The sequence below is a fragment of the Oenanthe melanoleuca genome, chromosome 8 (assembly GCF_029582105.1).
Source record: "Oenanthe melanoleuca isolate GR-GAL-2019-014 chromosome 8, OMel1.0, whole genome shotgun sequence".
NCBI classification, from domain to species: Eukaryota; Metazoa; Chordata; class Aves; order Passeriformes; family Muscicapidae; genus Oenanthe; species Oenanthe melanoleuca.
In genome coordinates, this window is record NC_079342.1 from 17,284,836 (window position 1) to 17,297,438 (window position 12,603).

General features: G+C 56.8%; 3 protein-coding genes across 6 annotated transcripts in view; 2 read left to right on the forward strand and 1 right to left on the reverse strand.

Annotated features, from left to right (window-relative positions):
* IPO13 (importin 13) overlaps positions 1-1,329 on the forward strand; it is a 30,263-nt gene extending 28,934 nt beyond the window's left edge. The window contains exons 17-20 of one of the 2 annotated variants that reach the window (XM_056496993.1): positions 55-113; positions 243-332; positions 482-663; positions 778-1,329. In XM_056496993.1, the coding sequence (XP_056352968.1) occupies positions 55-113; positions 243-332; positions 482-663; positions 778-877 (431 nt within the window). In that variant the 3' untranslated portion in view covers positions 878-1,329. The remainder of the gene's footprint in view (positions 1-54; positions 114-242; positions 333-481; positions 664-777) is intronic. The other variant, XM_056496994.1, reaches the window with a different exon arrangement.
* Positions 1,330-1,780: 451 nt separating this feature from the next.
* On the reverse strand, positions 1,781-5,610 carry DPH2 (diphthamide biosynthesis 2). Of its 3 annotated transcripts, none has more exons than XM_056496995.1 (6): positions 5,420-5,610; positions 3,865-3,977; positions 3,524-3,744; positions 2,698-3,336; positions 2,391-2,576; positions 1,781-2,300 (listed from the first exon to the last, which is right to left on the reverse strand). In XM_056496995.1, the coding sequence occupies exons 1-6, from the start codon at positions 5,564-5,566 to the stop codon at positions 2,170-2,172; spliced, it is 1,437 nt and encodes a 478-aa protein (XP_056352970.1). In that variant the 5' UTR covers positions 5,567-5,610; the 3' UTR covers positions 1,781-2,169. The 3 variants fall into 3 exon arrangements, with proteins under 3 accessions (XP_056352970.1, XP_056352971.1, XP_056352972.1); XM_056496996.1 differs by having other exon boundaries at positions 3,895-3,977; positions 5,420-5,592; XM_056496997.1 differs by lacking the exon at positions 3,524-3,744 and having other exon boundaries at positions 3,895-3,977; positions 5,420-5,592.
* Positions 5,611-5,803: 193 nt separating this feature from the next.
* ATP6V0B (ATPase H+ transporting V0 subunit b) lies at positions 5,804-11,952 on the forward strand. The gene is made up of 8 exons (XM_056498235.1): positions 5,804-5,969; positions 8,628-8,676; positions 9,133-9,216; positions 9,656-9,733; positions 10,213-10,282; positions 10,628-10,679; positions 11,066-11,256; positions 11,635-11,952. Exons 1-8 carry the CDS (start codon positions 5,903-5,905, stop codon positions 11,656-11,658), a joined length of 615 nt encoding a protein of 204 aa, XP_056354210.1. The 5' UTR covers positions 5,804-5,902; the 3' UTR covers positions 11,659-11,952.
* Positions 11,953-12,603: the final 651 nt, after the last annotated feature.

The window sequence follows — 12,603 nt, forward strand, 5'->3', positions numbered from 1 at the left end:
TTGGGATGGCCAGGGGGTTTTCTGGCTGCTAACCTGAGCAATTTTTGCCTGCAGGTGTCCTTTCACTCAAGTTTCCTGAGGCCCCAACAGTCAAAGCATCCTGTGGCTTTTTTGTGAGTATGATGCCATCGTGGAGTCCTGTCTTGAGAGCTGGGAAGGCAGGAGTGGGGCTGAGGTTGGGCATGGGTGCTGCAGTGTGGAGCCTGTGCTGGCACTGAATGAGCCTGGCCTCTGTGTTTCAGACGGAGCTGCTGCCCCGCTGTGGAGAGATCGCCCCGGTGGGACAGGTCGTGCATGAGAATGGCAAAGCGCTGCTGCAGGCAGTGCTGGAGGTGAGAGACCCTGACCATGGGCTCCCCAGGCAGCACTGGGCTGTTCCTAAGCAGCATCCCTATGGAGCCAGGGGCAGAGAGCCCAGCAGCACGGGTGGGAGCAGGGAGAGTGACAGTGTGGGCTCAGCATGTTGTTTGCTCTGTGGCAGGGCATTGGTGGCCAGGCTTCCCGCAGCCTCATGGATCACTTTGCAGAAATCCTCTTTGCCTTGAACAAGCACTGCTTCAGCCTCCTGAACATCTGGATCAAGGAGGCCATGCAGCAAGATGGCTTTCCCTCGGCCCGAGTAACTCCAGAGCAGAAAGAAAACTTCAGCCAGCAGATCCTCAGGTTTGTGTGCCACTTGCCCTGGCAGCTGTGCCCCCACATTTCCCACAGGAATGACCCTGCTGCATGGCCCATGCAGCTCTCCTACTTCATGTTTGTCCCCTCCCTCTGTCTTAGCAGAGAGCGTGTGAACAAGCGGCGAGTGAAGGAGATGGTGAAGGAGTTCACCTTGTTGTGCCGAGGGCTGCATGGTACAGAATACACAGCAGACTACTGAGCACCTGGCCAGGACCGTGGACAATTTGCCTGGACCAGCTCTTCCCCACAAGGAAAAGCCCCCCCATCCTCCCTGCCCTGCTGCAGTACGGCTCATAGAATAACCCTCCACCTAGAATTAACCCACTCGGGACGCTCCTCAGCTAGATTTGGTGGCCGCATCTTGGTGTCAGCATCTTTGTTTCCCCCAGCATGCTCCCTCCTCGCAGGGAACAGGAGTGCTGGCTGCAGGAGGCGGTGGCAGGGGAGGCCTGGGCAGAACTGCCCCAGAACGGGCTGCCCCATCCCCAGGCTGCCAGCCCTTCCCCGTGGGTGCCTGTGCCCCGCAGTGGGGAGACCGCCCTGTGCCTGCAGCAGTGGCTGGCTGGGCGGGGGGAATGTTTCCCCTGCTCATTTGTACGTGTGATTGGGAGGGGGGAGGCCCTGCACCTAATTATATTAAGAATATTTCTATGTTGTGGCTGTCATTATTGCAGTGCTCAGACCTTGCCTGCTTCTTCCCTCTGGGGAAGAACCGAGTGGAGGGGGTTAAATCAAGCCTCCATGTCTCCCTGGCTTTGGGAGGGATGGCAAAAAACAGTCTGTCCTGCTTGCCCAGCGTGAAGCATATACAGCCCTGCCTCACATGAGAGGGGCCTGGGTTGCACCCCTGCCAAACACGAGGTCCTTCCTGCAGCACAGGATGTGTGCACCCCATTCCATTGATAAAAGCAGCTGAGGGGCTTGTTTCTTCTCAGAGTTCTCCTGCTCTTGCTTTAGGACCCTAGCCTAGCCTGTGCTTTCACTGTTGGAGGTCCTACGCCTGGTTTTCTGTTCTCTCCAGCTGGTTTTAGCTGACACACAGGGCTCTGCTCCCCAGGTGGGTACCATGATAACGTTTTTCACTTTGGGTATCACCCATCTGTGTTCCTCAGCCCATGTTTTATTATAAAAACCAGTTCATTCACAAATCCTCTTCAGCTTTAGTTAGCAGAAGTAGTCCACAAAAGCCTCAACCCCAGCACTGTCAGTTCTTGCAAAGTTGTGACCCTTCCATATAGGGACAAAGCTGCCCTGGATGGAGGAGCCCTCAGAGACTGGGTCTGTCCTGGCCCTGGTGCTGCCCTGGCCATGTTTCAGAGTGCCACAGGCATTCCTGAACACACATGCAACTCCTGCTCTCCAACTGCAGTATTACTGACCCAAGACTGCATCCAGCAAGATGCCAGCTGGCAGCAGGTCCAGCACCCAGTGGGACACAATGCCTGGGCCCCCACATGGCCCCGCTCCTGGTTGGGTGCCAATGCTGCTGAATCATGGCTGCTCACACCCTTCATCTTCATAGGCAATGGCAATCCCTCGTCGGCCCTGCACAGCCTTGGAGACAGGGGTCTGTCCCAGCTGCTGCTCCAGGCCCCGCCAGCTGCGGGACTCCAGGAAGGAGGCTGGGGGGAGAAAGGGAATTGTTACCGAGAGCAAGAAGGTGGCACTGCCCCTGCACCAGGGCTCAGCCCTACCATGAAACCAACACAAACCTGCAGGGCTGATCTCTGCGAGTGCCCGGGTCTGGTCCCTGCAGGCCAGGGTGGTGCTGGGGGGCAGCTGAGAGGTCGGGGGGTCACAGAGGTGGGTAGCACGCATATTCCCTGTGATCAATGAGACATCAGGAACAGCCTCTGCTGCAGGAACGGCCGGTGGGAGCTCAACATGCGCACAGGCACCTGCCAGGGAACGGGACCATTAGCCTGCTCCATCTATCCTGGAGCAACCACAACTTACAGGCAGGGCAGCTGGGTGGAATATGCCCTGGGAGGATGTTAGGTGGCTGTCTCTAGCTACTACCTGGCAGCAGGTCTTGGAAGTCTGTGAGGTAGTTCCCCGTCCACTCACGGGCTGGGTTGCAGGCCAGCTCCAGCTCATAGGGGGTCACAACAGGTCGGTAGAAGTCACTGGAGTCCAGGAGGGAGTTCTGAGCACAGGCCACCAAGACAAAGATGTCCACCTCCAGGAAGTTGGCCAGCTTGGCAGGGTTGGGCTTCCCCACAGCCAGTGTGTAGCTGCGCTTGCCAGCCCGGCTCAGCAGCTCCCGGAGGTGCTGCAGCACGGTCAGGTAGCCTGCCACGCCAAGGGTGCCCACCAGGATGCCCACCACACTGGCGTCCCGGGCCCGCTCCACCAGGTACAGGCGGCGCATCAGGGCCCGGTTGACATTGAGAGTCTCACGGCGGCCGCAGCCGGTGATGGGGTTGAAGGAGCTGAAAGGGCAGCAGTTCCAGGTCAGCATGAAGTTGGTGAGGGTAAGGCCCTCAGCTCCCACATAGAACATGGCATAGTCCTGCAACCCTCCTGCAGCCTTCACCAAGAACTGGCGACCAAACTTCTGCTCCTCCCCAGGCACTGCAGGGCCAGGAGGGTCTCCACACACCAGCCTGGAGAAGATGACGTTGGGATACTCAGGGCACAGCTGCTGCTCCAGCTCACCTGAAGGAAGAGGAGGGAGAACAAAACTTGGCCATAGTCTTGACATGGAGAAGTCCAGCAGATCAGGGGAGAATTCAGAAATCAAAGCTGCCAATGTCTGGGAATGAATGCCTGCTTGGTCTGACGCTGGCAGCTCTGCAGAGCTCAGAGCAGTAGCAGAGCCCCCCTCCCTATCCCAGGCACTCACCCATCGCATGGGCATAGACCACATCGCTCAGCACCACCACGCAGCTCTGCTGCTCGGGGTAGAGCTCCCGGAACGCCCCTGCGCAGCGCCCGATGTCCAGCGGCTGCTGCCCGAAGATGTGCAGCACCGGGAGCTTTCTGCAGGGGCTGAGGCAGGCTGGGCCATAGTGCAGCACTGCCTCGGCACCCACGTGCTCGGCAGCCACTTCATCCACACAGCAGCTGCGAGGAGAACCCAGTGTCAGAGAGGCTCTGCAGCACAGAGCTCTCCCTCCTCCCTGGCACAGCCCCATTCCTGCCTGCAGGGGAGCCCCAGGACACCCTCGGCAGCCGCACACCGACCTGCCGTACGTGGTGTCTCCTAACACGTACATCTCGGCCCCGGTCGCTGCCTCCATCTGCCCTGCCACCTCCACTGCGTCTGCCAGGAGCTCGTCAGGGAACTGCAGAGCAACCTGGTGGGAACAGAGGAACAGAGGGTGAGGCAAACAGGAATGAGGCACTTGGGAGGGTGAGATGAAGAGACAGAAGGAGATGGAATGGATAGAATATACCCTCAGCAAGTTTGCTGATATGAAACTGGGGGGAGTGGCTGATACACCTGAAGGCTGTGGCATTCAGCAGGACCTTGATAGGCTGGAGAGAAACCTAATGAGGGTTAACAAGGGCAAGTGTAGGGTACTGCACTGGGAGAGGAATAACCCCAACAACTACCAGGGAGGCTGGGGGCTGACCTGCTAAAGAGCAGTTCTGCAGATAAGGATCTGGGATCTGGAGTCTTGGTGGGTGACAAGTTGACAATGAACTGGCAGGGCCCTTACAGCCAGGAGGGCCAATGAGATCCTGGAGTGCTACGGGAAGAGTGTGGCCAGCAGATTGAGAGTGATGATCCTGCCCTTCTACTTGGCCCTGGTGAGGCACATCAGCAGTACTGTCTCCAGTTCTGGGCTTATCAGTATAAAAAAGACAAGGAGCTACTAGAGAAGGACAGCAGAGGCCACAAAGATGATGAGGGGTCTGGAGCATCTCTCTTGTGAGGAGAGACTGTGGGAGCTGGGCCCATTTAGTCTGTACAAGAGAAGACTGAGAGGAGATCTGCTGTGGTTTAGGAATGATACTCCCCAATTCAGTGCTCCCAGTGAGCCTCTCCAAGCCATGCTGCCATTTGCTTGGTCCCCCCTGCCCCTTCCTCCTGCAGCAGGATGGAGCAGAGAATCAGAGGCACAAAGGGTAAAGATCACAGGTCAAGATCAGAGCAAGTTACTGGAAACAGCAAAGTAAATAACAATAAGAGCAATGCTATTAATAACAATGTCCAAGAGATAAACGATTCACACACGAGTGCTCGATGCAGGGCTCTGACAATACCTGACCGTGCCACACTACAGGGCCCAGGAAGAACTCCTTCCCTGGCCCCAGAAAATTATGGGAGTATCCTCTGGGTCGTGGCCATGCCCCCTTCTGGCTACTGCAAAAATTAACCCTGTCCTGCCTGGAACGAGGACAGGAGCTCATTAAAGCATATAAATATCTCAAAAATGGGTGCCAAGAGGTCAGTGCCGGACTCTTTTCAGTGGAGCCTAGCAACAGGAGAGAGGAAGGAGGAATGTCCCTAAACTAAGACAAAAGAAGTTTCATGTTAACATGAGGAAGGACTTCTTTACACTGAGGGTGGCAGAACACGGGAACAGCTGCCCAGGGAAGTCCTGGAGTCTCCATCACATTCCAAGCGGATCTATGCGCGTTGCAGTACAACCTGCCTTGCTGACCCTGCCTTGGCAATGGAGTTGGGCTGGATCATCTCCAGAGGTCCCTTCCAACGCCAACAATCCTGTGAGGCACCGGGAGAGAGGGCGGCGCGCAGCCCCCGGCCGGCTCCACCCTCGTTCCCACTCACCTTGCGGAACCCGCCATCCCGTACGAAGGCGGCGGCCCGGCCCATCTCGTAGAAGCCGTCGAGGTCGCCCCGCGGTGCCGCCGCCGCGGGCGCGCGCAAATCTCGCCGCAGCGCAGCCTCCCCATCGCTGCTGAAGGCCGTGGCCATGGCGGCACGCGGGACCCTGCGCCCGCTTCCGGGCTGCGGCGCGGCGCTGCCCAATTGAAGCTCGGCTCTGCCTTCCCCGCCCCGGAAGTCCCGCTCACAAAAGGCCGAGAGGGGACTGCAGCCAATGGAAAGGCGTGATGATCGCGGTGCATTATGGTGTATGTAGTTCCCCCACAGCTGCCAAACCAGGCAGCCAATAAGCGAGTGCGGTGGCAGCGGTGGCGTTCCCCCGCTTCCGTCCGGGCGCTGCAGTTCCGGTCACGTGCGGCGCGCGGGTCAGGTGACCCGGCCCGATCCGCTCCCGCCGCGCCGCCCGGTGCCGCCGCCGCCGCCGCCATGACGGGGCTCGCCCTACTCTACTCGGGGCTCGGCCTCGCCTTCTGGACCACAATGCTTGGCATCGGTCAGCGCCGGGCGGGGAGGGCGCGGAGAAGGGGGGTCAGGGGATCGCGCTGCGGGGCTGAGCCGTGGGGCAGGAGGGGTCTCCGGGCCCGAGGGGACGCTGCCTGTGCCCGTGCTGGCCGCTCCCTTGCTGCAGAGGGGCTGGGAGGGTGGCTTCGGTGCGGGAAAGGAAGGCGGGCGTTGAGGGGTGCAGCGCTGTCAGGCCCCGGTTTCCGCGGTGCTCCCCAGGCTGGTCCGTGGTCTGCGGCACGACCGGGAGTGCTGCTGGGGGGCTCCCCAGCCTGGGCATCACCGCTCGGGGCTTGCGGCTGCTCCTCGGAGCCCCCGGCGGTGCCGTGTAACTCGTGCAGCTTTCAGCGCTATGAGCCTGTCTGCCTTTAGCAGTTGATTTGCTTCTCTGTGTGCGAGAGTAGGAGGGTGCTGGTGCCAGTCAGGGATCATGCTTGGATTCCGTAGGTTAGGGGAGGTAAAGGCAGGAGGAGCCTGGTCCCCAGCAGAGGCTGGGGAAGCCTTGGCCCTTGCTTCAGTGTTTGGGTGAGGGGAGAGAATGAGTCTGAAGTGAAGGGTGTCTCACTCCCTCGTGTTTCCAGGGCCTGGTGAACCCAGTGTGGGCCTAGGGTTAACTCACTGGACTCTCTGAATCATATACCTCACACTAGAGCAGATTCACCCTGTGACTGTGAGACTGTCGGAAAGTCTGGCTAAGCTGAGCCCAGTTGCTATTAATTTCCCCTGCCCTGTTGCAGTCCATTTTTGAGGAAGGCCATGAGCAGGAAGTGGTTTTGCTCCATACAGTGTTGCAGCAGTGATCCTCCAGTTTTGCTGCCCTGTCTTCTGTCCTGGCTTTGGGGCTGCAAGTCAGAGCTCACAGGAGAGTGTCCTTTACCCTGTTTCTTTTGCATATGAATCTAAGGTTACACCTGCTGTTGAAAAGATGAAAGGTGCCCTGAGGATCTGCCCTGAGCTGGTTATAGCTCTTTTTTACCACTTCTGGGGAGTGGAGGCAGCTGAGACTGGCTGGGTTCAGTTCCTGTTCTGACAGCCAAGCAGCAAAGCCGAAACACAAGTAAAAGACTGGCTGGACCCAGCACTAGAGATCGTCCTTGAAGGTTGCCAGGCTGGTTGAAGGCTGGGCTGTGGCTTTCCTCTTTTTTCCCTGGCTGTGGTGGCACCATTCTTCATTCTTGTGTGTCACTACAGGGAGGAAGGCACCCCAAATCTGTGGCAGAAAGAGTGACCAGTGTTACCACCTCCCATTATGGGGCTCACTGGTTTGCCTGACAGTGCTTGTGTGCTCCCTTGAGTGAGTGGGGTGCTGAGACCTGAGCTGTACATGGAGGGCTGAGCACATAAGAATAAAGGGATCATCCCTGCTGCAAGGGATCTGCAGTGCTAAGGCCTTCCAGTGGGATGGATTGTCCTGCAGGTCTTGGCAGCGCTCAGGGAAGGGCTTCTCCAACCTGGGGGCCATGGTCTTACCCCCATATTTCTGCTGGGCACACTGCCATCACCCCTACTTCCAGAGTAGCAACTCTGGGGTGGAAGGGAGCAGTGGGACATGTGCAGTGACCTCTTTGCTGTATTTGAGTATTTCAGAAGTCTCCCATTTCCTCTTTTCACAACCATATGCGGGATCAGCATCACACAGACACTGACTGGTTACAGTCAGATATGATAGAGCTGTCCCTTCACCGTCTGTCTGGCGTGGAGCACACAGTGCCATGATGCCTGTGCTTATCTGTTCCTTAGGGCTAGGTCACTCTCCCTTTTCCAAAAAAGAGCAAGTGTCTCTTCTGGTCTGCAGCCATGTTTCCTACTCAGGAGCTCAGAGTAAGGCAGGGTTTCGGTGCAAGCACCTCTGCACATGCCTGGGCTGTGCAGGGATGTGACTCCTGGCTGTGGTTCCTGGTGGGAGATGAGTACATTGGAAAGGAAGGGCTTTTCTGAGTTTCTCAGGGCACTACTTGTTGTCTCCTGCCTGTGTTGGATTATAAATTAATCTGGAAATTACTCTGGTGAAAATGCTGAGGACAATAGTTATGTCTTGAACCCTCAGCCTTGGAAAGGGGATCTTGGAGGAAAGCTGGAGCTTCTTGTGTTGATGTGCACCTGGGAAGCAGCACAAACACTGATGGGATGGTGATGTAGCAGCATGTGATGGTCACTCAGGGCACAGCCTCACTCCTCTTTCCCTCCTGTGGCAGGGAAGAGCTCACAGCCCTGGAACTGTGGTTCTCCAACAGAGCTGAGCCATTGGAGAGGCATGGTGGGGCATGCCAGGGCACAGGGCTAAGGATTGCCCTTTAGACCCTGTAGCTCAGCATGGTCTGTGGTGCTCAGCAGGACCAGAGAATAGAAAATGAGAGTGAGAACAACCATGATCATCTTCTGGGCAAGATTGGCATGGGGTCTGACAGTATCATAGGCCCAGACTGTCTGTCCTGTGCTGATGTGGAAGTGTTGGGATCATGGGGGTAGGATTTGGAGGGCACATCTTGCCCCACAGCTCTGCATGCCTGAGCCAGTCTTCCCAGTAACCTTCCTTGATGCTGCACTGTGCTGGGTCTTTGCCTCGGGCTTCGCAGGTGGGAGAGGATCTGGCAGTGCTGGATCCACCTGGTGCCTCCCTGGAGGTTTCCATCTTGTTCTTGCTTTCCAGGGATCTGCTACACAATATTTGACCTGGGCTTCCGCTTCGATGTGGCTTGGTGAGTTCCCTGTAAACGCGAGCATCCTCAGGGCTGTCTGAGGAGGCAGGTGGTGCTGGCAGTGCCTCCCAGGAGCAGCACTTGCTTTTGAGTGATGGGCAGTGGTCACTGCATCACAGGAGAACAGGAGCTACAGTGAGCAGGGCCTCTGCTCCCCGGGAGGTGGGATGGATGCGTCCCATGTGTTCCTGTGGCTGGCTCTGTATGAGGTCCTGGTGCAGCTATTGCTGCTCTGCCCTCCTTGTCTCTGAAGCTTCCACTTCACAGTGAGGGTTTGGGAGGAAGATCTTGATCCATGCAGGTGAGGATCCTGTGTTTCTGGCTGGCAGAGAAAGGTTCTCATGTCTAGCTGCCCACCCCATCTTGGACTTCATAACTTGGTGGAGAGGTACCTGTTTTGGTGGTGTGACTATGGGGCTCAGCCTCTGTGCTAACTCAGGACTTCTTCCTCTCCAGGTTTCTGACGGAGACCTCTCCCTACATGTGGTCCAACCTGGGTATTGGCTTGGCCATCTCCCTGTCTGTGGTGGGAGCTGCCTGGTGAGTGGGACTGGCTCTTCAGCATTCTCCTGCTGTCCCACCTTGGTGGCTGTGTATACACTGCACTTTTCCCACAGCAGAGCAGGATGGAACACTGTGTACATATAGGGCTGTGGGTCACCATAGCAGTGGGGCTGAACTGCTAAGCTGCTGGGGGTCTGGGTGGACCAGCCCACAGGCAACAGTAGCAGTGGAAAGACAGGAAAGTCTCTGGAAGCTGTACCCCTGGGCCTGGGCTGTCCAGTGGTGGCTCTTGTGCCCCAGCAGTTCTGCTGGTGTTGGTGCAGCCTGGGGCCAATCATATGCCGGGAGTGGCTGGACTGAGTGCTCAGTGTCTCCCAGCTTCATACCTGATTCTTTGCTCAGCTGAAAGATCCAGGTTTCTGTATAGAATTCTGTTAGTGCCCAACCTTCCACCAACCTCCCTTGTCTGCTACAGGGGGATTTACATCACAGGTTCCAGCATCATTGGTGGTGGAGTCAAAGCCCCGCGGATCAAAACAAAGAATCTGGTGAGGTAAGCACAGACCTGGAATTAGTTCTGGTGCTGCTGGCAGACTATTCCTTGCTGAGCTGCTGATGTTGTTTGCTTTCAAAACAAAGAGCCCTAAAGGAGCCAGAGTGCTGCTTTGAAGGGTCACTGTGTGGTATCACGCTGTGAATGAGCCCAGTGTGTTCAAAACAAACACCCTGAGATCACACATCCTGCCTAGGCAAGGGTTCTCATTGCACAGCCCTTCCAGAAGAAGCAGAAACAGGCTGGTGAAGGGCAGGGCTTCCTAGGCCTGCTTCCAATAGGATCCTTGCAGCTTACTCAGGTGCCACAGCAGAACCAGCATCCAGCCTTTGTGTTTGGCAGCTCCCCCTAGTTTGAAAGGAAAGCATTGAGTAGCTTCCCATCTGGCTATGGAGGGATCCTCAAGATGGGGTCTTTCTCCGGGGACACTGGTCAGACTGACCAAAACACTGTGCTCAGGCTTTGCCTTTCTCCCACAGCATCATTTTCTGCGAGGCCGTGGCCATCTACGGGATCATCATGGCAATAGTCATCAGCAACATGGCTGAGGTATGGAGCACCTGCGCTGCCTTGCCATCCCTGCACCAGCCTCAGGGCTGTGGTGGGGATGGGCAGCTGGTCATGGGCCAGTGTTATGAGGGGTAGCCCTGTGGAGACTTGAACACTGTTGTGCCTTTGGGAGCCCTTGGACTGGTGGTCTGTGTACTGATCCTTGTCTGTGATGAAGAGAGGGTTGGGAGAGCACACACAAGGCAAATGCCATGAAGCCAGCCTGATGTGGAGTCAGGGACCGGCTCTGGCCAAAATGTGGCTGCCTCATGCTGTATTGGGGACAGGTACCTTCTCCAGAGACCACAGACTTGTCACTAACCCAGGTCCTGTGCTTTCTCTCAGCCTTTCAGTGGAGTCACCCCAGAAGAGATTGGAGCCAGGAACTACCACGCAGGTAAGGACTGCTGGGTTCCTGGTGCTGTGTCTGTGAGCACTGCCACATCTTGACCCCCACTTCTGACCTACCATAGTCTGCTGCTGGTGTCTGAAGCACATGTGACTCTTCTGCCAAAAGGCAGCTGTGTACTTACCTTCTCGAGGTCCTGCACCCAGTGGACTGTGCTTCCCAGCAGCAGCACTGCTCCTCCCCTGGGTGGAGCAGTGGCCTGGCACTGTCAGAGCTGGGGCACACCTCAGAGTAGTCCTGCTTCCCAAACAGTGCGTTGCTGGGGCTTGGCAGCTCCAGGTCTTCTGTCACCTCAAGGTAGAGCTTCTGCAGCATGTCCTGGGTGCAGGTGAAAGGGGGTTACACCTTGCTCTTGCAGTGTTCCTCTCTCACAGGTTTCTCCATGTTTGGAGCTGGTCTGACCGTGGGTTTCTGCAATCTCTTCTGTGGGGTGTGTGTGGGCATCGTGGGCAGCGGGGCTGCCCTGGCTGATGCCCAGAATGCCAGCCTCTTCGTCAAGATCCTGATTGTGGAAATCTTTGGCAGTGCCATAGGGCTGTTTGGGGTCATCGTTGCTATCCTGCAGGTACCTGCTGCCTGAGGCCACCAGGCCTACGTGAGCACAAGGTGCTGTCACCCTGGATGCTCTCCAGCCCCAGGGAGACACACCTGGGTTGCAGCACAATCTTTTGCATTGGGATGGGGAGGATGCTTACAAGGTTTGGGGTGGCACAGCTCTTCCCATAGCATAATGTGCCTAATTGCAACATTCTGAACTCTTCTGATGGCCCCTCTGTCACCAGAGTGTCACCTTGGGCACACCTTTGTGTGTGATGCTCATGTCTTACCAGTGGGACTGATAAGCTGTCTGCAGCTTCTGGATGGTCCCAGGGTGCTTGGGTCGGACTGGGGTGCTGAGCTGGGGTTTGTGAGCCACAACCTAACCTTTCTTTTTTCTTTCTAGACATCTAAAGTAAAAATGGGCTGAGCCCTCTTGCATTCAGCCTGTTCCAGCCCACCCCAAGAGGTTCTGTATATACTTATTTAATGTTTCTATACTTGATTGGGGTGGGAGATTCCTGGCGTCGGGAGCAGGAGCCTGACTGCGTAGAGCCCCGTCCTGCAGACCAATCAGCCCCTGGAAGAAACAGATTTCTCTGTGTGAATTCTGCCCCCAGCAGCCTGGCCCAGCCCGTGGGGCCCTGCTGCTGCCTGTCCCCGGTGTGTAGAATCAACCATCAGTGCAATTCTGTGTCAGTGAAATAAATATGGTTCTTGTCCAGCTCTTTCTCTTCCCTGTGCATGGTAGGGAGGTTTGCAGAGAGCAAGTGCTGGTTTAGGCTGCTCTAGTGCTCAGAGATTCCTCTCTTCTTCTGGCAAAATCCCTATCCTGTTGCAGGAGTCTGGTGGTGTCCTGCCTCTGTGGAGTTAATTCTGTTGCTTTCTCAGGCTGCAAGAGCCACCCTGTTTGGGTGGCTGCTGTGGGAACGCAGAGCTGTGCCTTGCTGCCTGGAGCAGGTACAAGGCTGTTGGAACAGGCAGCAGGCAGTTCTGAATTGCCTCTGCCAGGCTCCTAGCAGCCCAACATGAGCCCAATGCAAGGTGCTTTGGTCCTTTCAGCTCCCATCCAGACAGTTTAGTGCAGTGGGGGTGTACAGTGTCCCTAGCCCCGTTGTGCAGCTGGGGAGCACCAGAAGGGCAGACAGGTCCCTTCAAGGGACATCCTCCAGCCAGCAGCTCCATGCTGTAACTGGGGCTCTCCAGTCTGCAGTGCCCCTCTGTCCAGGGGCCTCTGGCAGAGGTCCCAGGGGTGGGGACACTTTGTGCTGGCTCTGTTCCCTGTCACTGGCTGTGCTGAATAGTGTGGGGAAGCTGGCTGTAGACAGCTGGACCTGCAGCTCATCTGCTGTTTGGGGAAAGGGAAGAACAAGGT

What these genes read in the sequence shown, in the direction of transcription:
- DPH2 (XM_056496995.1), bottom strand. Translation starts at nt 5,566, where the DNA reads ATGGCCACGGCCTTCAGCAGCGATGGGGAGGCTGCGCTGCGGCGAGAT. An exon ending in GGGATGGCGGGTTCCGCAAG is followed by an intron (nt 3,978 to 5,419) that starts GTGAGTGGGAAC and finishes TGTTCCCACCAG; the next exon opens with GTTGCTCTGCAGTTCCCTGA. An exon ending in CTTCCAAGACCTGCTGCCAG is followed by an intron (nt 2,577 to 2,697) that starts GTAGTAGCTAGA and finishes GTTCCCTGGCAG; the next exon opens with GTGCCTGTGCGCATGTTGAG.
- ATP6V0B (XM_056498235.1), top strand. Translation starts at nt 5,903, where the DNA reads ATGACGGGGCTCGCCCTACTCTACTCGGGGCTCGGCCTCGCCTTCTGG. An exon ending in AAAACAAAGAATCTGGTGAG is followed by an intron (nt 9,734 to 10,212) that starts GTAAGCACAGAC and finishes TTTCTCCCACAG; the next exon opens with CATCATTTTCTGCGAGGCCG. An exon ending in AGCCAGGAACTACCACGCAG is followed by an intron (nt 10,680 to 11,065) that starts GTAAGGACTGCT and finishes CCTCTCTCACAG; the next exon opens with GTTTCTCCATGTTTGGAGCT.